The 27,712-nt window shown below is 42.8% G+C and overlaps 1 protein-coding gene across 1 annotated transcript in view; it reads right to left on the reverse strand.

The window, feature by feature from the left end:
• The window catches only part of LOC115202084 (catenin alpha-2), a 688,845-nt gene that overhangs the window by 65,764 nt on the left and 595,369 nt on the right, over positions 1-27,712 (reverse strand). Inside the window, exons 10-12 of the mRNA XM_029765967.1 lie at positions 12,020-12,112; positions 8,622-8,778; positions 6,739-6,939 (exon numbers count right to left, since the gene is read on the reverse strand). Coding sequence (XP_029621827.1) covers positions 6,739-6,939; positions 8,622-8,778; positions 12,020-12,112 — 451 coding nt within the window. The remainder of the gene's footprint in view (positions 1-6,738; positions 6,940-8,621; positions 8,779-12,019; positions 12,113-27,712) is intronic.

Genomic DNA, 27,712 nt, shown 5'->3' on the forward strand with positions numbered 1-27,712 from the left:
CAAGTTACACACGGTGCCATCGGGGCCAGCTGTGCTGTGCTAGTCTAGCCCTGTTGTTTACACACATAGAACAGAGGAACCTATGGCCTGGCTTCCTGGACAAAGATTAAGCCTAGTCCTGGAAATTGTTCTTTGGAGATTCACAATAAAAATTGCATTTGAGTCCAGGACTAGGCTTTATCTGGAATGGAGTGTGTGTTTTCCCAGCCAGGCTGCATGTACTACCCCAAGCTATAAATCTCACTGGGTTCGTTGTTTAGGAAGAGGGGGGGGGGGGGGGTGACAGTATCTGGCGTTGAGTGGTGAGCACACACTAATAGGCTTGCACGAGCGCACAGAGATGCATAGGCACACAGGTAAACACGAATACACATAAGCACACACACACTTGGGCAGGCCTCTCTGACGGACACTCTAACTTGATGGCAGTCCTACAGTACACCCCAGAGTCCTGGCTGCAGTTTACACAGGCAACAGCAGTCCAGGAAGCCACCTGTTCACTTCTCCGCCACTGACTCCATCCTCTCCTCTCTCTCTCTCCTCTCATCCAAATGTCATCTGTTTTTCTTTTTCCCTCTCCACCTCCACGTCTCACTATCTCTCCGCCAGCTTTCAGGAGGCACCAATGTAGCCTCTGACAGAGCAGGCCCCAGGCCAAAACATGCCACATTGCCACCTAAAGTAGAGATTAGTCTGTTGCCGTGTACGTGTCTCCTGCATGTTGAAGTCACACACTGCAGTGGACGTGTACAGTCAGGTGGACAGGGCCTTCCAATGACAGTAGGCATGCATCCCAAATGGCTTTCATCCCTATTCACTTCATAGTGAACTACTTTTGACCATGGCACATAGGGCTCTGGTCGAAAGTAAGGCACTTTATAGGAATATGGTACCATTTGGGATGCATTCCAGGTGTTGCAGTGGAACAGGGAAAGGGGGATACCTAGTCAGTTGCACAACTGAATGCATTCAACCGAAATATGTCTTCCTCATTTAACCCAGTCCCTCTGAATCAGAGAGGTGTGGGGAGCTGCCTTAATCCATCATCCACGTCACGTCCCCTGGAGAGCAATTGTTGTTGGGGTTTAACTACTTGCTGAAGGGCAGAACGGAGGATTTTGTTTTCAACTTGCTGGCTCGTGGATTCCAACTTGGCGGCCTTCGGTTACTGGCCCAACGCTTGACGACTCCATACGTGGCGGATTCTATTTCCTTGTATGCTTTCAGACAGGGAGCGGGATCTTTTGAAATCAGGAAATAAACCCAAAAACTTTGTTCCAACATGCTATGCCTGGATTGATTAAATCATGATACACTGTAGAGTAGCAAACTGTTCAATTAGCATGCTCACACTTATGCACTTTTAAGGGAAACCAAGGACAACACTTGATTTATTTCTTAGTCTTGGAAGTAAAAATATGAATAAAAGGCAAAAAATAAGATTAACAAATAGATGTAGGCGGAAGGTATTATCTGTGGTCCAACCCTAGCCTCGTCCTAGCACACTGGTCTTGCGAAGTTACATACATATGTTTCACTATCTATGTAAGTTCACAAGATCAGTGTGGTAGTCCAGGGCTAGTCCACCCCTAGAGATGAGTATCAGACCTGACCCCATTCCTCCTTCCTCACCCTGGCAGCCCCATCCCGCCATCGTTCCTCTCCTCCATCTTTCTCATTACAAGTCATTTATCAGGGTGGGAAATCCATTGCTGCTCTGTTTATTTCCCCTCTGCCGGGATAATGAAAGAGACCACCAGCGTTACTCGAGTGCCTCTCGCCACCGAAGGCGATAAGTCACAAACAAGCATTAAACAAGTTACACACGGTGCCATCAGGGGCCAGCTGTGCCGTTCTAGTCTAGCCCTGTTGTTTACACACATAGAACAGAGGAACCTATGGCCTGGCTTCCTGGACAAAGACTAAGACTAGTCCTGGAATAGAAATCATGATCTATGGAGATTCACCAATGAAAGTACTTTTAAATCCAGGACTAGGATTGTGTATGGGAAACCATCCCCGTGGGCCTACATTCTGAATATGAATACTGTTGATAGGGGGTTTATTCAACAGACCATGGTTGGTTCGTGTCAGTTCTATGTCAACTCAGTTCAGTCGGAAACTGAGTTTATGAATTGGGAGAAAACGCCCATCGTTTTCAATTAGGGTTTATTCTAATAATTTCAATAAACTCTCAGTTAAGTCCATGGTGTTGACTAGGTTCAAATGAATCGTCCCTGTTGAATCCATCGACGCGATACCGCAGAACAGTACATTACAGTGCAGTACGGCACAGTAGAGCCTTGCATCAGTGTACAAGCGTCACATTGTGATGCTTTTGCAAAAATATATGAATCACGGTTATTGATCCGTAAGTCAGGACATTGTATTCAAGTACAGTAAGTAAAGTAGTACAGTACAGTAAGTAAAGTAATACAGTACAGTAAGTAAGTAAAGTAGAACAGTAAGTAAAGTAGTACAGTAAAGTAGTACAGTACAGTAAGTAAGTAAAGCAGTACAGTAAAGTAATATAGTACAGTAAGTAAAGTAGTACAGTACAGTAAGTAAGTAAAGTAGTACAGTAAGTAAAGTAGTATAGTACAGTACAGTAAGTAAGTAAAGTACTACAGTAAGTAAAGTAGTACAGTAAAGTAGTATAGTACAGTAAGTAAGTAAAGTAGTACAGTAAGTAAAGTAGTACAGTAAGTAAAGTAGCACAGTAAAGTAGTATAGTACAGTAAGTAAAGTAGTACAGTACACTAAGTAAGTAAAGTAGTACAGTAAGTAAAGCAGTACAGTAAAGTAGTATAATACAGTAAGTAAAGCAGTACAGCACAGTAAGTAAAGTAGTACAGTACAGTACTATAGTACAGTAAGTAAAGCAGTACAGCACAGTAAGTAAAGCAGTACAGCACAGTAAGTAAAGTAGTACAGTACAGTACAGTGAAGAGTACATGGTCACATCTCCGGCCAACAGGATTAGTGCCTGTCTGGGAGATACTATACTGTACTACAACGCCCCACAAAGTCACTTTGGGGGCTGCCTAAAAAAAGACGGGCTGAATAATGATATGAATTCATAAGGATGTGTTCTCCCCTTATCAGAGGTTATTACAGGCTAATGAGAGTCAAACCACACTCATGTAGCAGCCACTCTTCCCCTGTCCCCCTCCTGCCTTCAGTGAAATGAATATAAACTGCCTGCCTCGCTCCTTTTTTTTTAAGGAAGAGAAAAAAAGAGCAAAGAAAAAAGCATGGGAATGTCGAGTTTGAACTGTTCAAAAGCGTTAGTTAGCTAACGCCAGCTCAGTCAAAGGAGGAGATGTGTCGCACATTAACCTTCATGGGGTCTGGTTGCGGTGGCATGCTCAATTGATGCTGCTAATTGAAATGTAGAAGGCGAGGGAGGGGGGGAGGTTGGGACTGACTTTGACTGGGGTCTTATTCGTCCTAACTATATTTCTCTTTGACGGAGGGCTGTTGTGTTGCTTGTTCCTCCCCTCCTTGTGTTTTAGTGGCGGTGGTGTTTGTTAAATGCTGCCATGCACATCTGATCGGCACCATAAAGCACCTCTATTGATCTCTGGTGAACTTTATCCATCCCCCCTCTCTCTATCTTCCTCTCCGTCCCCCCTCTCTCTATCTTCCTCTCCGTCCCCCTCTCTCTCTCTATCTTCCTCTCCGTCCCCCTCTCTCTATCTTCCTCTCCGTCCCCCTCTCTCTATCTTCCTCTCCGTCCCCCTCTCTCTATCTTCCTCTCCGTCCCCCTCTCTCTATCTTCCTCTCCGTCCCCCTCTCTCTATCTTCCTCTCCGCCCCCCTCTCTCTATCTTCCTCTCCGCCCCCTCTCTCTATCTTCCTCTCCGCCCCCCTCTCTCTATCTTCCTCTCCGCCCCCTCTCTCTATCTTCCTCTCCATCCTCCTCTCCCTCTCTTCATCCTCCTCTCCCCTCTCTTCATTGTCCTCTCCCCATTATTCTCTCTCCATCCTCTCCCTCCACCCATCCGCCTCTCCCTTCTCTCCATCCTCTCCCTTTCTCCGTCCTCCTCTCCACTCTCTTCATCCTCCTCTCCCGCCTCTCCCTTTCTCCCTCTCTTCCTCCCTTCCCTACCTTTCAGCAGAACGTATGTCTATGTATTTCAGCTACATACCCAGCGGAATGTACATATGAGGGAAAATACATAAAGAGGATGGAATATAGGATATATACTGTATGTTGCTATTTTTTATACAGCATCAAATCCAATCAACTAGACACAAAACACCTATAGCTGTGAGTGTAGGCCACTTATCAGTCCTCATGTCTATGAAGAACTGTATCAAACAGTTTGGCTTAGTCATATCCCATGTTTCCATGGTGTCCACTAGTACCTTTTTCATTCCTCTTCAATAGGGCTGACCCCATTTAGTCGACTGGACGATTGTTCGGTCGATAGGTTGTTGGTCGACCAAGATGTTTTTTTTAGTTGAGCAGTGGCAAATATATATTTTTTTAAATGTGGCCACATTGTCTGCTTCACGCTTGTCTGAGTGGACTAATACATTGCGGAGGCCAACGGGGATGGCACACCAGTATCACCAGTAGTACATTTACCGTTAATTACCATCATTTCTCATCTCCAATGTTTTTTTGGTTACGATCATTTCTGTTAATGCATTCAATATATTATTTTTACACTCTGTCATTGTAGGAGTGGACACATTGTTTGCAGAGGGCACAACCTAGGCTATACAAGTTTTGGTTTATTTCATTCCAATTTGTTCATCGTCTTTTGTTTGGAGCAGTCCTGTCAATCTTGAGTAAGGACACGCACCTGATTACGCATAGAAGTAGGCCTAGGCTCCCTGGTTTGCACGCAAAGGTAGGCTTATAAATGTGCCCGTTTGGGGATGTGGTACTCTTTCTGATTGTCTTAACTAACCATCACCGTGGAGTTTCTCAAAGTAATTTTATCTTCGCCTCAAACAGCGAGTAAACAAAGTCTGTTTTTACATCTATTGAGAATGACAATAGTGCCTCAAAGTAGCCTATTTGAAAAATCTTTCCAGCTCTCTCCCTTTCGCTAACAACTCAGCATCAAAGGGGGAAATAAATGTCATGCTCTGATCCGGTGGAAACATCATAAAAAAAGGCCTACCTGATTACTTGCGCAAATAGCCTACAGCTGTGTCTGTCTGTCCGGAGTTCACTGGTGTGGGAAACTCTGAGGGCCCAAAATATTTTATACAATGTTGCAAGTTTGCTAGCACCCAGCTAGGCCCAAACCTAGTTAATAGTTGATACACTGTTTCAAGTTCCTTGCAGACAGGCCATGTGTAGCCAATGTGATTTATAAGATATTTATTTTTCTCAGGATATTTTGTGCCTGCAGGCTGTAATGTTTTTATTTGTTGGCTTTATGTAGGCTATTTTTACAGATTGGCAATGGCAATAGATGTTACTTTTAGATTTGTATAATTTAAATTTAGACATCATTTTGATTAACCACATGACAAGACTTTATTATGAATTAAATGAAACTGTTCCATGAAAATGTGCATATGAAAATCTTAACTGGCACGCAGATCAGAAGAAATGGTAGGATATTTGAACTCCAAATTTAAAAGGCTGGCGACCGCTGGTGTAGCCTATTATCGGCAACTTCAGGAGCTTAAAGGCAGAATCTGCGAAGACCAGCAGCAGCGGGCAGCGGGAGGAGGAGGGTCGGGAAACATTTTTTTCTTCTTCTGGTTAGGATATATTGATCTCTGGCTCCCTCTTTAGTAATTTGTATTTCTTCATGTTTAATCGCGGTGCTTAAAGCAACAGACAAGCTCAGTTCCTACCTGTAGCTGATTTTTTTTTCTCTTCATGAGCATGGCCTTATTTCTATTACAGCATATGTTGGATGACTGTTCAATGTAAGTTCAATGTAACCTCGATAGGTTTAGGCTACTACATGATACTCACATTTTCCCTATACCCATCATGAGGTTGCTACAACCTAGCCTATGAATTACATTTTACAACGAAGGTTCACACAGGTCGAGATAATTTTTGGGGATGACAGACACAAGGACAGACAGTGACACATTCAATAACGCCTTGCACACTCTTGCCTGCATTTAGCTTATCTAGGGTGTAATCATTATTCCAACAGTTGCAAACAAGAGTTTTTATCCCCGTGTCGTTTGCTTCCATTTTGAAAACTGTTCAAATATTGTCTTTCTCTTTGAGTCAACTACTCACCATATTTTATACACTGCAGTGCTAGCTAGCTGTAGCTTATGCTTTCACTACTAGATTCATTCTCTGAACCTTTGATTGGGTGGACAACATGTCAGTTCATGCTGCAAGAGTTCTGGTTGGTTGGAGGACGTCCTCTGGAAATTGTCATAATTACTGTGCAAGTCTATGGAAGTGGGTGAGAATCAAGAGCCTCCTAGGTATTTTGTATTTAAGTCAATGTACCAAGAGGAGGACGGAAGCTAGCTGTCCTCCGGCTACACCAGGGTGCTACCCTACATAGTGCTGCTGAGGCTACTATAGACCTTCATTGCAAAACAGTGTGTTTTAATAAATTATTTGGTAACGTGAATATATTCAGTATAGTTTTATCGAAAAATGATACTTTTTCATTGTTTTACTTTTATTTTTTTTAATGAAATTCACTGAGGAGGGTGGTACTCCCCTTCCTGCTCTGAGGAGCCATCACTGGTGTGTGTGTGTGTGTGTGTGTGTACACTACAACCAACTCACCGGTCTCAGACAGCAGCTTGATAGACTCCAGAACGCGCTCGGTGTAAACGCCTGGCTCGTAGTTCTCCATCTCCGCGTTGATGATGTGAACGACGCGGGCCGCCCGACCCCTGATGGCGCCCGCCGTGCGGTCCAGGGTGTCCACGTCGCCTTCCTGCAGGGCGATCACGCACTTGTTCACATCCTCCAGAATGTGGTTCTCTGTGTGGTAGAGATAAAGGGAGAAAGGGAGGGAGAGAGAGAGAGAGAGAGAGAGAGAGAGAGAGAGAGAGAGAGAAAGAAAGAAAGAAAGAAAGAAAGAAAGAAAGAAAGAAAGAAAGAAAGAAAGAAAGAAAGAAAGAAAGAAAGAAAGAAAGAGAAGGAGGGAGGGAGGTAGAGAGAGAGAGAGCGGTAGAGAGAGCGAAAGAAGAAGGAAAGCAAGAGAGAATGGGAGAGAGTGAGAGCGAGAGACGCGGTGGGGGGGTCAGTTTGGTGTTCATTAGGCACAAACATCCTTCATGGGATAACTTAGTAACTTGAGGGTCAACTGCTGTTTGATAAAAAAAGAGAAAGTCCAGATTTCCCTCAAGCTCATGGCACATCATTCTAACCTTCCATTGACAAGAGTCCTTGTAGACGACGATACAGACAGTTGCAGAATGAGGTGGTAGTTTCCCAAACTCGGTCATCGGGACCCCAAGGGGTACACGTTTAGGTTTTCTGCACTAACACTCCACAGCTGATTCAAATAATCAAAGCTTTATGATTAGTTGATTATTAGGGCAAAAACCAAACAAGCACCCCCTTGTTGGTCCTGAAGACCGAGTTTGGGAAACAATGCTACCATAACGGTGACCTGTACTGTGTGTGTGAACGTGTATGCTCACCTGTGTGTGCATGCTCGCATGTGTGTGTGTGTGTGTGTCAGCATACTGTATGTGTGTGTCAGCATGTATGTGTGTTCTCCTCTTTTGAAAGTGATTCATTTTGATCCTTGAACCTGTATTTGTCGCCTCTGTTACCCAGACTACTGTAGCATTATTAACAAGCGCCATCGAAGTAACATAGTGAGTGGGTGACCCCATCAAGGGCGTCCGCCATGAGGGTGTTGTTCAGATGAAAGGACTAAGCATGCATTCCAAATGGAACCTAAAGAACCGTTAACTTCCTTGAGAAAGCATGTTTTTGTCCTGGAACTGCGTCAATAGCCCCTTACCCATTATGGCCTTAAATCCCGTAAAAGCAGAAAATGTTGTGTTCAACCGTTGTATCTCCTAATGACTAAATCACTTAATTATCATGGTAATCTGTATTAAATTATATCACAGTCATCATCATTAGAAGCCATACCGGTATCTACAAGAAAGCTTTCTCCTTTCTCTAAATGGGAGCAGAAACAATGTCGGATAAATGGAAAAACACTGTACAAACACACATATTCTACTTTATCTCGGGTTGTATGTATCAAGTGTCTCAGAGGAGGAGTGCTGATCCAGGATCAAGCCCTCCCTGTCCATGTAATCGTTTTCAACCCTCCTACTCTGAGACATTTGATACATACGGCCCCAAGTGTCAAGAACTATTATACAATAAACAGTTAGAATCCGAGAGTCTATATGTTGGTGGCAGTGGAGGCTGGTGGAAGAAGCTATAGGAGGACGGCTAATTGGAATGGCTGGAATGGAATTATTGGAACAGAGTCAAACGTGGTTTCCATATGTTTGATACCGTTCCATTTATACCATTCCAGCCATTACAATCTGCCCGTCCTCCTATAGATCCTCCCACCAGCCTCCTATGTTTGGTGGCAGCTCAGTTGCAACTAGTTTTAGTGTTAAAAAGCACTTAAATTTTAACAGTGCACAACATTGTACAATATTTTCTAAACTTTCCCAATTCCGTACCTGACACGGACAGGAAGTCATCCACAGAAGTGATATCGTCGACGGCCTCGGTGAGGATGCGCACCTGCTTCTCCCATTGGTCCTTGAACACGTCCATGTTGTCCTGGGCAACCTTGCTCTGGGGCCGAGCAGCCAGGGTGAGGGCCGCGTTGATCACCTGGGGGGTAGAGAGTGAAGGTTGAGAGAAAAGGTGTGTGTGTGTGTGTGTGTGTGTGTGTGTGTGTGTGTGTGTAGGACCACCACAATTAATGGGATCTCCAAATCCAGTCCTGGAGTGCTTACAGTACAGGCCGTGCAGGGTTTTATTCTAGCCCAGCACTAACACATCTAATGAAGACAATCATATAATCGTTCTCCTTTCCAGACTGAAGACCAAGTTAAGTGGAATCTGTTATGTTATTGCTGGTCTGGATTATAACCTTGTAACTCTCCAAGACTTCAAACCCTTTACCTAGATTAAAAGACTGAAGTGCCTCCTAAGGAAATACGACTAGCTCGAGGCCATGACCAGGACTGTACTTCAACGATTAACGCCCTTGCTATATACATTAGAGTAATTAAGTAAGTAAGGAGCCTTGCATGAGCCTCGGTACACCTGCTAGATAGAGTAGGGGATGTGAAATGGACCACATCAGCGGTACAGTAGGCTATAGCTCAGTCTATTTCCCTTTCTGCAGTCAGTTTCCTGAAGCACATTAAAGGGATAGTACACCCAAATTGAAAATGACATGAACGTCATTACCCATTGTGCAGTCTATAGTCTACAGACTTGGTAAAACAGCGATCCGTGCTGTGGTTTTGTTTATGTGATTTTGTAATGGGTGACGGGGGTTCTCTGGATACATTTCCAGCAGATTGAACAGCAGGATCGTTTGGAAAACTGGATGTCTTCATAGGAGAAAAATGATTGTTAATCCCAGGAGTGAGAACTAATGATCTAACCGATAGACAATGTTCCAGCCCTGTTCCAGCCCATTACATAGATAATATCCAGTTAATATATTCATGTTTATTCAACAACGAGTGGTAAAGCAATAGGCAGGGTGCCATTACTACTGTAGGCATGTACGACTGACTAAACCAATCAGGATAATATTTGTAAAAAATGTTATTTTGTACATTTAAGTCATTTAGCAGACGCTCTTATCCAGAGCGACTCGCAGTGCATTCATCTTAAGGTAGCTAGGCGAGACAACCACAACTTCCCCCACCACCTTCTCATTTAAAAATGTCTCCCCAATTTCGATCTTGTCCCATCGCTGCAACTCCTGCAGGTCCAACACAAGGAGTCGCCATGAGCCAAGTAAGGCCCCCTCATCCAAACCCTCCCCTAACCCAGACAACATTGGACCAATTGTGCGCCGTTCCTATGGGACTCCTGGTATAGCCGGTTGTGGCACAGCCCGGGAATGAACCTGGGTCTGTAGTAACACCTCTAGTACTGTGATGCAGTGCCTTATACTGCTGCGCCACTGGGGAGGCCCTGATAGTTTATATTTTTTAACAAAAGTTTTGCCTTATTTTCTACACACGTATGGTGCTGTCAATTCATCCAGAATGTTTTTTAAAAGTCCATTAGCTTGTTAAAGCTTGGAAAACAAGGTCAAAAATATATATATTTTAAATATGCCTGAGGTAGGTTGAGCGGTTAAGGCCGCGGCCCCTAAGCACATATGCAATCCCTGCCTGTGTGGGATTGAATCCTGGACCCACCGGCCTTCTCACTATGTTCCATGCATCTTCTACCATTTAATTTCTGTTTATATCAGAAGAAAAAAAATCTGTTTGTATCTGTTTAAATCAGGAAAAAACACACATTTGAAAAAAATGCTAAAAAGTTAATGAACCCATTTGCTTTTACAGTTTCTACTTTTAGCTCAATTAGCCTAAAAGAGACTCTGCTAAAGAGTCTGATCAGGGATCAGGGTTTGACAGCCCCTAATGATGCCTGGAATCAAGTAAAGCCAGTCATCTAATACACCGGGGTCGCTCACGCTAAACTTACACACACTCTTCTTACATAACCCTCCTTTTTTGTTCTAGTCCCTGTTTTCTTTTGTCTTTAACACCCCTGTCAAACCGACCTCCTGTCAAAACACACAATTCAAAAAAAGCACCTGAGTCATCTTATTGCATGTGCGTGAGAATAACGTGATTACGTAAAAGAAAAGACAAACTCGCACAATCCTCTTGCTAGTATCACGTTTTTTTAATTCAAGCTCACGTGTCGGCCTCTTGGCCTTCGACAGGGCTTTTTCAAAATGCCAAAACATCCGTCTATTTTTCCCCCACCTTTCTTTTTTTCTTTCTTTGAGTCACTTATCCTCTATTGCTCTGCGCTTTTTCTATGTTGAGCCGTTGCCAAGGAAAAGCGCCAGCTGAGAACTTAAAAGTCGCAATCCCCTTCCAAAGTTTTCTAATGCTAGCCTTGACTCAGTGGAGGTCAGTTTATCAAAAAGTGGGTCTCGGTGGGTGCAATGTGGCTGCTTGTCGGGCCCCGTGTGAGTCGTCGAGAGGCTAGCACCTTGAATGTTAAGAACGGCCCCTTCCCTCAATCCCTCCTTCCTCTCCTTTCTTCACTTCCATTAGTGAGCGCAGGGTCCCCTGTGAAAATGCCCCGAACCTTAACCTTGGAAACGACGTATCGATTGCCACCTACTCCTCTGTCAGACGTCCAGAGGAAGGCCGCTCCGGGAGGCTAGAGCTTCCATCTGTATCTCTCTCCTATACCCTTCCCTCTCTCCTTCTCTTTCTCTCTGTGCTCCCTCTTTCTCTCCTCCTCTATCTCCCTCCCAATCGCACTCTCTCTCTCTGCCTCTCTCTCTCTGCCCTCTCTCTCTCTGCCCTCTCTCTCTGCCCTCTCTCTCTCTCTGCCCTCTCTCTCTCTCTGTGTGTTCCCTTTGACTTTCTTGTTACCCACACAGACACACACAGTACTAAGATGAAGAACGCCGCTCATACAAACTTGCCCGCCAGCAAAGTTGCGTAGTAAAGTTTTACAAATCTGTCTTCCTCACAATGTACAATTACTGTGTGGGTTTTCTTTGATCATTGTTAAAAAGTTGGTTTTAGAGTATAGTGATTCAGAGAGATATTTAATAATATATACTTACTCTCTATTCAATGGCACTTCCCAATGCAATGGCATGGCAACCAAATAATACAGTGTGTTTAAAAAACTCTACAATAAATGTAAAAGAGCTGAACCGGGTACTTCCAATGGGTGGTGTTATTACCAGGGTCATGTTCAGTAGGGCGTACCGTCACAATCACATTTTGCAATGGAAAACAACAATTGTTTCAGGTAGTTACACTCCCCTGTTTCTTAAATTTTCTAAACGTATTTCCTCTCTGCTAAACAGGATCCAGGACATACAGTACAGTGAGGTGATGCGTACCTGTGGGCAGAGGCTGTCGATCTGGGTGGCAGCCATGCGCACCAGCTTCACACCTTCCTCGTTGTTGGAGATGGAGCAGGCCAGGTTAGCCACCTATAACAAGAGAGAAGACACAAAGTCTTAGCTACCTTTTTGGCGTGTTCATTAGACGGTAACAAACGTCAGACAAGGCTAAATTCTTCAATGGGTTTTCGAGACTCTGCCTGCTACAGGTGTTTAATCATATTCTTTCTCTCACGATGCAAGTACCCTTGTTATTACTATTAGCGATGGTCTGTTAGCTTTCACCTGAAACTGCTTAACCTCTTATAATGTGTGCAGATAGTGATTCCTGAAGGAGGCTGTCTCTGCCACAGCCTTAACTCATGTCTGTAGCTATCTGTACCGGCGGCAGGGGATTTAATGCTTGGCTAGTCAAGGCAATGTTGGGGCAAAATATGTACCGGGGTTTAGGCTTGCTCATCTGTTTGATTGGTATTTGTTATTCCCCTGCGTTGAGACCTGGTGAGTGCCCCACCCCCTCCGTCCCCTCTCTTTCTCGCTCTTCGTTGCTCTATAACTTCACATATGGACTATAATGTGAGTTTTCCACTAGTCTATCTCAAGGGCATATTTTTCTGAGAAAGAGGGCGAAAGAAAGAAACTGAGAAAAGGAAAGAGAGAGATTGGGGAATAGAAAGACCAGCTTTCTCCTGTTCTACTGTGCTGACAGCACTACTGTTAAGATGGTGGCAGGGTGAGAGACTGTACTAAATTAATCCTTGTGAGTGGCAAACCCCCTCCACCGCTCTCCACTCCTCTACCACCCTTTACTCCTTCCCTCGCTCTCTCCTTCTCTCTTCCTCTCTCCTTCATTTCTGAAAAATCACTTTTTTTTTAAATTATTATTCAGAATGCATACGCTCTTAGAATGAAAGGCGCTATCTAGAACCCAAAAGGGTTCTTCGGCTGTCCTCATTGGAGAATCCGTTGAACAACACTTTTTGGTTACAGGTCCCTTTTGGGTTCCATGTAGTACCCTTTCCACAGAGGGCTCTGCATGGAACCAAAAGGGTTCCACATGGAACCAAAAAAGCATGTACCTAGAACCAAAAAGGATTCTGCTATAGGGACTGCGATAGGTACCTTTTCTCTAAGAGTGTAAGGACTATAATGTGCATTTTCCACTGGACTATCTCAAGGGCATATTTTTCGGAGAAAGATGGAGAAAGAACAAAAATGTGAAAAATAATAAGAGAGAGAGAGAGATTGGGCAAAAGAAAGAACAGGTCGACCAGCTTTTTTCTGTTCTACCCTGCTGGCAGCACTACTGTTAAGATGGTGGCAGGGTGAGAGACTGTGTGCTTAAATCATTAGCCCGGCTTATTGGTGCAAAAAGGCGCTTCCTCGTACAATTAGGATGCCAGATGGCCTTTCTGATGGAACACCTCTTGGGTTTAATTTACGCCTGCGTATGTACAGAGGTACACTCTCTCGCTCTTTCTCTTTTACGACTAAAGGTAGTGTCTCTCTTCTACCTTCACTTCCCAACACGTCTTAGCGGTAATATCCCTCTCTTTCCTATGTCTCTCTATCCTGCCTACATGCAGACATTCATTCATTCATTCATTCATTCTCTCGCTCTTTCCAACATCTAGAGGCAGGCCCACTCTCTGCCATTCCTCCTGCTGTGGATTCCCAATGTCTCCACTAGCTGGGAGGAGGAAGGAAAGAACCCTTTGATTTTCTCTCTCTCTAAACTATTTGCCCAGCTTACAATAATACATTTCATTTTTTTAAACAGACCAATTAAAGACAGTCAATCCACTACGTTGGGAGTTTGATACACTCCGGGATGTGGCGACACACACACACACGCACACGCACACACGCACACGCACACACACACACACACACACACACACACACACACACACACACACACACACACACTGCACTGGAGGCGCACCGTACGCATGTCACACATCACATTCTCTACCTCACCGTGTTTACTTTACACCATTTCATTGTCATAACTGCCACGTTCTGTGTAATCAATCTAATGTTGCCCCAAAATGAATTAGGTTGGCAACACTATGGGAATACATTGAAGCTAAAAAGACAGATGCCTGTTGGCGGCTGGTACTGCCAAGGCGTATCAACGCTCCTTTTGCTCACATGTCACTTTTTGAGGCAAATTGAGGTAAATCAAATCTATGTTAGAAGATCCTTGCTCAAGGCCCTGTGTCTCCCTTTACTAGTGACAACTATGAGTGACTTGATGGATTGCACTCCTTTGTGTGAGTGAGTGAGTGAGTGAGTGTGTGAGGGAACACTGTTTAAAAGAAGCTACAGTATGTAAACAATGATCCAACAAACTAAAAGCCTCTCATTGTATCATATTGGCACAGAGAGTACTGTACCTTTATACATAAATAAACCCTATCTCTGTCCTATACCTCCAGTTAAACCACATCTCTATACCGTATCTCTGTACTATACCACCAGTTAAACCACATCTCTATACCGTGACTCTGTCCTATACCTCCAGTTAAACCACATCTCTATACCGTATCTCTGTTCTATACCTCCAGTTAAACCACATCTCTATACCGTATCTCTGACCTATACCTCCAGTTAAACCACATCTCTATACCGTGTCTCTGTCCTATACCTCCAGTTAAACCACATCTCTATACCCTATCTCTGACCTATACCTCCAGTTAAACCACATCTCTATACCGTGACTATGTCCTATACCTCCAGTTAAACCACATCTCTATACCGTGTCTCTGTCCTATACCTCCAGTTAAACCACATCTCTATACCGTATCTCTGACCTATGCCTCCAGTTAAACCACATCTCTATACCGTATCTCTGTCCTATACCTCCAGTTAAACCACATCTCTATACCGTGACTCTGTCCTATACCTCCAGTTAAACCACACCTGTATACCGTATCTCTGTACTATACCTCCAGTTAAACCACATCTCTATACCGTATCTCTGTCCTATACCTCCAGTTAAACCACATCTCTATACCGTGTCTCTGTCCTATACCTCCAGTTAAACCACATTTCTATACCGTGTCTCTGACCTATACCTCCAGTTAAACCACATCTCTATACCGTGACTCTGTCCTAGACCTCCAGTTAAACCACATCTCTATACCGTGACTCTGTCCTATACCTCCAGTTAAACCACATCTCTATACCGTGTCTCTGTCCTATACCTCCAGTTAAACCACATCTCTATACCGTATCTCTGTTCTATACCTCCAGTTAAACCACATCTCTATACCCTATCTCTGTCCTATACCTCCAGTTAAACCACATCTCTATACCGTATCTCTGTACTATACCTCCAGTTAAACCACATCTCTATACCCTATCTCTGTACTATACCTCCAGTTAAACCACATCTCTATACCGTGTCTCTGTCCTATACCTCCAGTTAATCCACATCTCTATACCGTATCTCTGTACTATACCTCCAGTTAAACCACATCTCTATACCGTATATCTGTACTATACCTCCAGTTAAACCTCCAGTTAAACCACATCTCTATACCGTATCTCTGTCCTATACCTCCAGTTAAACCACATCTCTATACCTTGTCTCTGTCCTATACCTCCAGTTAAACCACATCTCTATACCGTGTCTCTGTCCTATACCTCCAGTTAATCCACATCTCTATACCCTATCTCTGTACTATACAGAGACCACATCTCTATACCGTGACTCTGTCCTATACCTCCAGTTAAACCACATCTCTATACCTTGTCTCTGTACTATACCTCCAGTTAAACCACATCTCTATACTGTGTCTCTGTCTTATACCTCCAGTTAAACCACATCTCTATACCGTGTCTCTGTACTATACCTCCAGTTAAACCACATCTCTATACCCTATCTCTGTCCTATACCACCAGTTAAACCACATCTCTATACCGTATCTCTGACCTATACCTCCAGTTAAACCACATCTCTATACCCTATCTCTGTACTATACCTCCAGTTAAACCACATCTCTATACCGTATCTCTGACCTATACCTCCAGTTAAACCACATCTCTATACCGTTACTCTGTCCTATACCTCCAGTTAAACCACATCTCTATACCGTGTCTCTGTCTTATACCTCCAGTTAAACCACATCTCTATACCGTGTCTCTGTCCTATACCTCCAGTTAAACCACATCTCTATACCGTGACTCTGTCCTATACCTCCAGTTAAACCACATCTCCATACCGTGACTCTGTCCTATACCTCCAGTTAAACCACATCTCTATACCGTGACTCTGTCCTATACCTCCAGTTAAACCACATCTCTATACCGTGACTCTGTCCTATACCTCCAGTTAAACCACATCTCTATACCGTGACTCTGTCCTATACCTCCAGTTGAACCACATCTCTATACCGTGACTCTGTCCTATACCTCCAGTTAAACCACATCTCTATACCCTATCTCTGTCCTATACCTCCAGTTAAACCACATCTCTATACCGTGTCTCTGTACTATACCTCCAGTTAAACCACATCTCTATACCGTATATCTGTACTATACCTCCAGTTAAACCTCCAGTTAAACCACATCTCTATACCGTATCTCTGTACTATACCTCCAGTTAAACCACATCTCTATACCGTATCTCTGTACTATACCTCCAGTTAAACCACATCTCTATACCGTATCTCTGTACTATACCTCCAGTTAAACCACATCTCTATACCGTGTCTCTGTCCTATACCTCCAGTTAATCCACATCTCTATACCCTATCTCTGTACTATACAGAGACCACATCTCTATACCGTGTCTCTGTACTATACCTCCAGTTAAACCACATCTCTATACCTTGTCTCTGTCCTATACCTCCAGTTAAACCACGTCTCTATACCGTGACTCTGTCCTATACCTCCAGTTAAACCACATCTCTATACCTTGTCTCTGTACTATACCTCCAGTTAAACCACATCTCTATACTGTGTCTCTGTCCTATACCTCCAGTTAAACCACATCTCTATACCGTATCTCTGTACTATACCTCCAGTTAAACCACATCTCTATACCGTATCTCTGTACTATACCTCCAGTTAAACCACATCTCTATACCGTATCTCTGTACTATACCACCAGTTAAACCACATCTCTATACCGTATCTCTGACCTATACCTCCAGTTAAACCACATCTCTATACCCTATCTCTGTACTATACCTCCAGTTAAACCACATCTCTATACCGTATCTCTGACCTATACCTCCAGTTAAACCACATCTCTATACCGTTACTCTGTCCTATACCTCCAGTTAAACCACATCTCTATACCGTGTCTCTGTCTTATACCTCCAGTTAAACCACATCTCTATACCGTGTCTCTGTACTATACCTCCAGTTAAACCACATCTCTATACCGTGTCTCTGTCCTATACCTCCAGTTAAACCACATCTCTATACCTTGTCTCTGTCCTATACCTCCAGTTAAACCACATCTCTATACCTTGTCTCTGTCCTATACCTCCAGTTAAACCACATCTCTATACCGTATCTCTGTCCTATACCTCCAGTTAAACCACATCTCTATACCATATCTCTGTACTATACCTCCAGTTAAACCACATCTCTATACCGTATCTCTGTACTATACCCGCAGTTAAACCACATCTCTATACCCTATCTCTGTACTATACCCGCAGTTAAACCACATCTCTATACCGTATCTCTGTACTATACCCGCAGTTAAACCATATACAGTGCCTGTAGAATGTCTACACCCCACTTGGATTTCTTAACATTTGATTTAGTTAGAAAGTGGGATTAAAACAGGTTTAATGGTCTTTTTTTGTCAACGATCTAGACAAAATACTCTGTAATGTCAAAGTGGAGGAAAAATCTATAATAAAAAAAGATGAATAAAAAATAAAACACTAATATACAGTACCTTGATTAGATAAGTATTCACCCCCTTGAGTCAATGAGTCAATGCATGTTAGAAACACCTGTGGCAGTGATTACAGCTGTGAGTCTTACTGGATAAGTAAGAGCTTTACACACATATATCGCAATCGCCACCATGCTTGAAAATATGTAGGCAGTTACTCAGTAATGTGTTGTGTCGGATTTGCCCCAAGCATAAGGTGTGGCTCAGTTGGTAGAGCATGGTGTTTGCAACGCCAGGGTTGTGGGTTCGATTCCCACGGGGGACCAGTATGGAGAAAAAATGTATGAAATGTATGCATTCACTACTGTAAGTCGCTCTGGATAAGAGTGTCTGCTAAATGACTAAAATGTAAAATGTGTTGCATTTAGGTCAGAAAGTGTATTCCTTTTCCGTGTTTTTTTCTTTCAGTATTACTTTAGTGCGTTGTTGCATTCTGTCACGATCCTCGTATTCTCCCTCATCGGAAGATATAGCGAAATCACTCGATGACCAATACGCAGCAGGTTGACTGTTCCACATCATATTTATTTTAGATAGGAACGACAAAACAAAATAAATACGCAAAGGAGAAAGGTGACAGTTTCACAGGTGAAACGAAACACAGTGCAAAATACAATTACCCACAAATACCAAACACAAACACACCCCACTATATGGGACTCTCAATCAAAGGCAGATAGACAACACCTGCCTTCAACTGAGAGTCCTAACCCCAATTAACCAAACATAGACATACACCTACACATAGAAAACCTAACCTAGAACCTAACCCAACACTCACAACCCCACTATACCATAACCAAACATAACTCTGCCACGTTCTGACCAAATATAATACAAAAAATACCTAAGTATATGGTCAGGACGTGACACATTCAGGATGCATGTTTTGGAATATTTGTATTCTTCTTTTCACTTCATCATTAAGGGTCATATTTGTGGAGTCACTACAATGTTGTTGATCCATCCTCAGTACCAACAACTCTGTAGCTGTTTTAAAATCACCAATGGCCTCATTGGGACATCCCTGAGCAGTTTCCTTCCTGTCCTGCAGCTCAGTTCAGAAGGACGACTTTATCTTTGATGTTTCCAGGTGGTTTACAGTATACATCATCCAAAGCATAATTGTTAACTCGACAATGCTTAAAGATATATTCAATGTCTGATTTGTTATTGTTACGCATCTACCAATTACTGCCCTTCCTTATGAAGTTTTCGAAAAGCTCCCTGGTCTTTGTAGTTGAATCTGTGCTTGAAATTCAATACTTGACAGAGGGACCTTACAGATGATGTATGTATGGGGGACAGAGGAAGGGGTAGTCATTCAAAAATCATGTCAACCCCTATTATTTCACGGAGAGTCCATATCATTTATTGGGGCGGTTTCGTGGACACAGATTAAACCTAATCCTAGACTAAATTGCACTTTGAAACTGGATTAACTGAAATGGTTTAAAATAGTCTCAGACTTGCCTTAGTGTAGATTTATAAAGTCGGATTTCCAGAAGGATGATTAGAGTTAATCTAGATGTAAGGGAAGCCTTAAATTAAACCTGGCCAGAGGCAGGCTTAACTTCAGATTAATGGATGTTGGCCAGCAGCTTGAATTTGCCAATGAGATAAACTGGATTACCTGGACTATTTCAATGATGATCAAAGATCACCACCAAGGCCAGACAAAAGGACAGTTATAGACAGGAGCAACCCACTGACTTTGATTAAATACATTTCTGTGACCGTTTCCATATGTACAAATAAAATGCCGCTGACATTTGTTTGCTTGAGCAAAGGCTTTCATCAAGCATTTCGCTACACTCGCAATAACATCTGCTAACCATGAGTGTGTGTCACGACTTCCTTGTTCGGGCGGCTCTTGGCGGTCGGCGTCGCCGGTATTCTAGCCATCATCAATCCACTTTTCATTTTCCTTTTGTTTTGTCTTGTCTTCCCACACACCTGGTCTCATTTCCCTCATTACATGTTGTGTATTTAACCCTCTGTTCCCCCCCATGTCTTTGTGCGGAATTGTTTATTGTAAGTGCATGTGCACGTTTTCTCTGGTGCGCGACGGGTTTTGTACCCATTTGTTTGTTGTTCTGGTTTCCAATGGTTTTATGAATAAAACTGCTCCGTTGATTACCCAGTTTTGCTCTCCTGCGCCTGACTTCTCTGCCGCCAGTTACGCACTCCCTTACAGTGTGTGACCAATAAAATGTTACTTGATTTGATTTAGGGGAAGGCCCATCCCTCCTTTCTTAGAAGTACTGATCACCTTGAGGTTTTTGGCATCTGGAACCTTCCATCGTGAAACAGGAGATTTGTGTGATCTAAGTTACTCAACATTTATGCAGAATAATCCACAAAGTCTGAAATGAAAGACAATTACATCAAGTTCCCTGATGCTGCTGCCCAAGCCAACTACAAGGTAGAGTTCTATGAATATGGGAACTTCTCTGGAGTCATTGGCTGTATAGACGGATGTCATATTCCCATCAAGTGTCCCTCTACAGCAGATGCCGAGGAGTACAGGAATCCTAAAAACTGGTTCTCAATAAATGTACAAAGTGTGTGCACTCCCAATTGCCAGTTCTCCAACATTGTTGCACGTTGGGAAGGTGCAACTCATGACTCGGGGATTATCCAAAACTCCTCTTCGCATGCTCAGCTTGAAGGAGGACAACATAGTGGAATCATACTCGGTGACAGGTGGTATGCACATACCAACTTCTTGTTCACCCCCTATCTTCATGCAATAGGATCTGAGCAACAACAGTACAACCAAGCTCATATCCGTAATGTGCAAAACCGATGTCAAAGCTGACGTGCATACCTATATAACGTAGGTACATGACGTAATGACGCTATGTAAAATGTAGCGTTACACGTGCAACACATCATTCATAACCTAGCCCACAATGTCTGCTTTGTGGATTGAGCAGTCAACAAGTCGAGCAGTCATTTGAAAGAGTAAGACATTTCAACGAGACAACTCAAAGGCGAAACCCATTAACGCCAAGATAATGGAATTCATTGCCCTTGACAATCAACCGTTCTCTGTCGTGGGTGATGTTGGCTTTCGCCGACTAGTCGAGCACCGGTACACACTACCAAGTGCACTATTTTTCAGATGTTGCCCTACCGGAGTTACACAGTAATAGCGTCACTGCTATTAGCTTCACGACTGACATTTGGACCAGCGATGTCAGCCCCATGAGCATGCTGAGTCTGACGGCACAGTGGGTCGTCGAGGATTTCGTACTGAGGAAAGTCATATTGCATGCTCATTCAGACAGAGCTGAATCTTCACTGCTTGACGTATGATGAAATCCTGGTTGAGAATGAAACGACTGAACAAATGAACAACGAAACAGCACAGCAAGTAAGTGAAAGAAATAGGTTTTGATTATGTTTTACTGGTAATGGGGACATAAGTAAATGCAAACAAAATAGCTTTTTGGTCAGTGTGGTGTATGTAACCTTTACTTAACGAGGAAACTCAGTTAAGAACAAATTCTTATTTACAATGACCGGCCAAACCCAGATGACGCTGGGCCAATTGTGTGCCGCCCTATGGGACTCCCAATCATGGCAGGATGTGATACAGCCTGGATTCGAACCAGGGACTGTAATGATGCCTCTTGCACTGAGATGCAGTGCCTTAGACCGCTGCGTCCATGTGTGTGTGTTAACTATTTACCTGTATTAGAATGCTTAAAAAGCCGCAAAATTGTTTTTTATCGGTTATCGGTATCGTGCTTTTTGTCAAGGAAAATACCGGATATCTGTATTGGACAAAAATGTCATATCGGTGCATCACTATTTGTTGTGAGAAGGATAGTTTATATGCAAACAATAGCCATGGATTGGTAACAAAAAGGTTTTTAATTCACAAATGGACATTTCGGAACCCCGAACTTGTTTGAGAAGAACATTGGTACTGTTGCTGCTTCATGTTTCTCTCCTCCTCCTTTATAGCCAACTCAACATGTAGGATTTGGGTCTTCATATCATGCTCTTCTTTTAAATTCACTAGTTTGTGCTTATGAAATTCCATGGCCAGTTTCTCATGCATGCTCAGCCTCTTTGTCCTCTGGCCCAGGTTAGTGACACAACCTTCCCTCCTGGCTGCTGCGTATGTAGAGGGCCGATCTTCATCCTGTCTTAACCCCTCCGAGCCTCTAGGAAATGATTCAATTGCTGCATTAGAGAACATTATGTCCTCAAGAGTTGAGTTCCTTCCATAATTTGTATCAAGAGATGACTGACAAGATGACATATTCCCCGCAGTCCGGGGATGACACATGTTGAATGAATGTGTCCTACTAAATGAAATGTTCAAATGGTCACCATTGGGGATACCTTCCAGGGGTTGCTGGCTATTAATGATCCCGGGTCAACAAGTCCCCCAGCTCATCTGTCTCTGGTCTTACTGGGGGTCTGCCACCAGTCTTGAAACACTCACTACGAGCAACAGCATTTGTCTTCTTTAAGTAGATTTTTATGTTTCTCCACAGGATCACAGAAAGACAAGATAACATTTTATAATATTAGTAATTATGTATGATATTATGTGTGTAACATTTCTGTCACACAAATACGTTTCGACCCCATTGTGTTGTGTTACAGAAGAAAACAAACATTTTAAAGTGACTCTGATTTGTAAAAGTGGGCCAACAATAAATAGTGTACCTTACCTGAAGTTGCTGTAGTGTCATTTTATTTACCTTTTCATTCGAGTTGAATTCATTACAAATGGTATTCCAGGCATTCTTTTTCTTGTTTTCTGTTGATGAATCATGTTGTTTGATCTCCATAATTGGGTGGTTTGACACAATTTGCTTCAAGAGAGTCACTGAAATACTTTGAACGTTTTCTTTTACCTCCGTCCATTGTTTGGTTTAGGTGACTTGCTCCAATTCCACACAATGCTTATGTATTAGTGTCCCATCCCTGTTTTTTGAAGCATCCTCAGGTCAGGACTAAGTGCACATCATTAATCTACACTGAACAAAAAAAAACACAACATGTAAAGTGCTGGTCCCATGTTTCATGAGCTGAAATAAAAGATCCCAGAAATGTTCCATATGCACAAAAAGCTTATTTCTCAAAAATGTTCTGTGCAAATTTGTTTACATCCCTGTTAGTGAGCATTTCTCCTTCGCCAAGATAATCAATGCCACCTGACAGATATGCCTTATCAAGAAGTTGATTAAACAGCATGATTATTACACAGGTGCACCTTGTGCTGGGGACAATAAAAGGCCACTCTAAAATGTGCAGTTTTGTCACGCAACACAATACCACAAGAAGTCTCAAGTTTTGAGGGAGTGTGCAATTGGCATGCTGGATGCAGGAATGTCCACCAGAGCTGTTTCCATATAATTGAATGTTAATTTCTCTACCATCTACCATAAGCCACCTCCAACGTTGTTTTAAAGAATTTGGCAGTACGTCCAACCGACTTCACAACCGTAGACAATGTGTATGGCGTTGTGTCGGGAAGCAGTTTGCTGATGTCAACTTTGTGAACAGAGTGCCCCATAGTGGCGGTGGGATTATGGTATGGGAAGGCATAAACTACAGACAACGAACACAATTCCATTTTATCGATGGGAATTTGAATGCACAAAAATATCTTTCTTTTCACTTTGACATTATGGAGTATTTTGTGTAGATCAATCATGAAAAAAATACAATTCAATCTATTTCAATCCCACTTTGTAACGCAACAAAATGTGAAAAAAGTTAAAGGGGGTGTATACTTTCTATAGGCACTGCAGTTGACCCATGTGAGGCTGTGGGCCAGAGGCCCTTCCAAATGCTGGCCCTCCGCTCAGCTGGCCCTGTATGTCCTGTCTGTTTCTGCCTCTCTGTCTCTCTGTCTCTCTCTGCGACCCCAAAATACTGTGAACTGGACCTGGGCCAACACGCCATGTCCGGCCAAACGAATAATTACAATTATCTAAAGAAGGCTGTGGGCCAGAGGCCCTTTCAATTGCTGGCCCTCCGCTCGGCTGGCCCTGTATGTCCTGTCTGTTTCTGCCTCTGTCTCTCCCTGTCTCTCTGTCTCTGTCTCTCTCTGCGACCCCAAAACACAGCGAGCTGGACCTGGGCCAACACGTCATGTCCGGCCAAAACAAATAATTACAATTATCTAAAGATGCAAGTGTGTGTGGGTGGGAGAAAGAGAGAGAGAAAGATAGATAACTATTGATTTTGGCTCTGATAATCACTTAAATTCTAATTTGATGAAGGCTCCCTTCCTTGCATGCAGTTGGGAATCTACATTGTGGGTATTCTCACGTACGCTGTCTCAATACCATAGTAGCCTACTCAGTACAGTACTGAACGCCTTAGAGCATGATTCTGAATCACTGCTATCAAAACCTAAGCATGGAAGGTGATAACTCATTGGACCTCTTATTGTGATCAAGCTTACGCTTGACTATATCCAGATTGTATCACAACCGGCCGTGATTGGGAGTCCCATAGAGTTGTGCACAATTGGCCCAGCGTCATCCGGGTTTGGCCGGTGTAGGCCGTCATTGGAAATAAGAATTTGTTCTTAACTGACTTGCCTAGTTAAATAAAGGTTAAATAAAAAATAAAAAGTAAGCAACTAACGTGTGCAGACATATATTCAGAAAGCATCTCAGGGTAGCAGTGCTGAATCTAGGATCAACAATGCCTTTTAAGCATTAAGAATAAGAGGGAGTACCAGCACTCTAGTGATGGGAATGAGTAAATGATTTCTTGAGTACTAAAATGGACGTCAAAGCTTGATCTTTAACCAGAGATAAAAAAATTAAGAATAAATTATATACTGTAAAACTATTTGATGGAATGTTCTTTGTGGCTGACCGACTGCGCAAGGGAAATTTTGTCTTGAAGACAACATTCATTTGCTTAGACTCTAGTGTTCCATTTGTACATGTGCATTTGCGGGGTACAAAAAAAAACAAGCCAAGCATCACACAGTTTTTCTCCCTCTTTCCCCTCTGTGTCTCATTCACTCAATTGCATTCCGACCGCTCCCTCCACACACTCGTTCTGAGTGCACAGACAAGCTCCTGTAAGGATTACAGAAATAAATGACTATAAAAGCGTATCTAACTGATGGGATACACAAGCTACATTCCTTGCCAAATGACGACAGTCTTATCACAAATTCAAAATGGACTGGTTGATTGAAGTAGGAAAAAATGTGTTCCAAATAACAGTGAAATAACAGTGACAAAATACCATGCTATTGTTTGAGGAGAGTGCACAACAACAAAAAACTTTTATCATGACAATTGGTTTGATACATTCACCTCTGAAGGTAAATAATGTACTTACATTCAGTAATCTTGCTCTGATTTGTCATCCTGAGGGTCCCAGAGATAAAATGTAGCATAGTTTTGTTTGATAAAATCATTTTTTTTTATATTAAAATGTAGGAACTGGGCTCTACAGTATGAACCCCTGCTGTCTCTGGCTCCACACCCACCCCGTCCGGCCATCTAGATGTGTGAAAGTTAGTGTATAAGCTAATGGTCCATCATGTATGACATTCCTGGGAGTGTGTAAACTTACATTTTGTATTACCATATAATTGTTGTATGTTCTCTAAAGTTATGTTATGCATCAATTAACCAATTCGGCACATTTGGGCAGACTTGATCAAAATATTGTCCAGTATTGCAATGCTTCACTGGATCAATCTGAAACTTTGCACACACACTGCTGCCATCTAGTGCGCCTAAACTGAAATATTATATTATGGCCTTTCTCTTGCATTTCAAAGATGATAAAAAAATAATTAAAAAAACACGTTTTTCTTTCTTTGTATTATCTTTTACCAGATATAATGTGTTATATTCTCCTACATTAATTTCACATTTCCACAAACTCCCAAGTGTTTCCTTTCAAATGGCATCAGGAATATATATATCCTTGCTTCAGGTCCTGAGCTACAGGCAGTTAGATTTGGGTATGTCATTTTAGGCAAAGATTTAAAAAGGGGTCCGATCCTTAAGAGCATCTACTTTGCTACTTTGCTAACTGCTAGTTCCATTTAGAATTGGTTAGCCTAGGCTATAACCTCCCCTAAACACTGACAGGTTCCACACTGTAAATTTGCAAAAACATTAGTTTGATACAGACAAAAAGTGTATTTTCATCAGAATCATTAAGCTCACCAAACAGATGTTCGCCAAATTGAGCCCCGTTTCAAACGATCCACTTTGTGAATAACTGTTCAAGGCACGAGATGCACATCACTTCAGATTAGTAAATGTTTTCATTTGGAAAAATATTACGTTACATTTTATTCTGTTATATTACATCATGTTTTTAGAAACTTTATTTGGACTTAATATTTATGGGGCAATTTAGCAATTAGAATTTGTTATCTGTAATGGTTATGATAAATTAGGCATTGCTGCGATCTGTTGGCATATTTTTTTTCCAGTGTGAGTTCTCGAACAGTCAAAAAAGGTTAAATGCCCAACCTTACAGCACTCCTGATTAAATCAGTACTCATTACTTTATTTGGAAGCTCAATGGGGCCTCTACACACAGGGGGCAGTGCCCAGAGAAGTAAATGAGGATCTGTCTCTCTTTTCCCCCCCGTCAGCCAGCCTAAACCCCCTGCCTCCTCCACCCCACCCGGCCTCCAATCCCTAGCTTTGCAAGGAGGCAAGATAAATCACACACCTCCTCTCCCTCGCTCTCTGGAACAATTAATGGACTTCATGCCAGCCAAAGTGATGGGCTTAAGCAGGATTCAGAGCCTCGGGATAGGGGGATGAGGCAGGAAGTGAGGAAAGAAAGGAGGAGGGAGAGAGGTAGGGGGAGGAGAGGGTGACGTTGAGTTATGTCACCCCAAACGGAAGCACTCTGTTCTATTAAAAGACCTCCAACTAGACGTTTACTTGTTGAAGGGTGGGCTGGGAGTGTGGGTCCAGGGAGTTAGTGACAGGGGGTCTGTCCCTACCCTGTAAACACACACACACAATCTCAGAATCCTGATAAATCTCCCTGTCAACATGAATGGGGGAGAACGCTCAACGAGGGAATAGTACAGTATACAACACACAACCTGCTAAGTGCAGCCCCAGCACCACCCCCCATCCCTCTCTCCCCCTTTCACCCACCCTTTAAGAGGGGGAGAGATGCAAGACATACGGGCCTCCATCCTGGAGAGATGGAAGCTTAGTGTTTGCTTAAATAATGTGGTGTCAACTCCCTCTGGTAGCCTTGTACACGATAGGCTGGTGAGCAGAGAGGTGGAGGTGTTAAGGGTTAAGGGGGATTAAGGTGTTGGTCAAGATTGAGTGGAAGTTCACATTCACAAGCAAATTATACTGAACAAAAATAGAAAAGTCAACATGTAAAGTGTTGGTCCCATGTTTCATGAGCTGAAATAAAAGATCCCAGAAAACACATTTGTTAAAATCCCTATTAGTGAGCATTTCTCCTTTGCCAAGATAATCCATCCACCTGACAGGTGTGGCATATCAAGAAGCTGGTTAAACAACATGATCATTATACAGGTACACCTTGTGCTGGGGACAATAAAAGGCCACTATAAAATGCAGTTGTCACACAACACAATGCCACAGATGTCTCAAGTTTTGAGGGATCATGTGATTGGAATGCTGACTGCAGGGATTTCCACTAGAGCTGTTGCCAGAGAATTGAATGTTCATTTCTCTACCATAAGCCGCCTCCAACATCGTTTTAGAGAATTTGGCAATACGTACAGCCTGCCTCACTACTGCAGA

The sequence above is a fragment of the Salmo trutta genome, chromosome 11 (genome assembly GCF_901001165.1).
Source record: "Salmo trutta chromosome 11, fSalTru1.1, whole genome shotgun sequence".
Classification (NCBI taxonomy): domain Eukaryota; kingdom Metazoa; phylum Chordata; class Actinopteri; order Salmoniformes; family Salmonidae; genus Salmo; species Salmo trutta.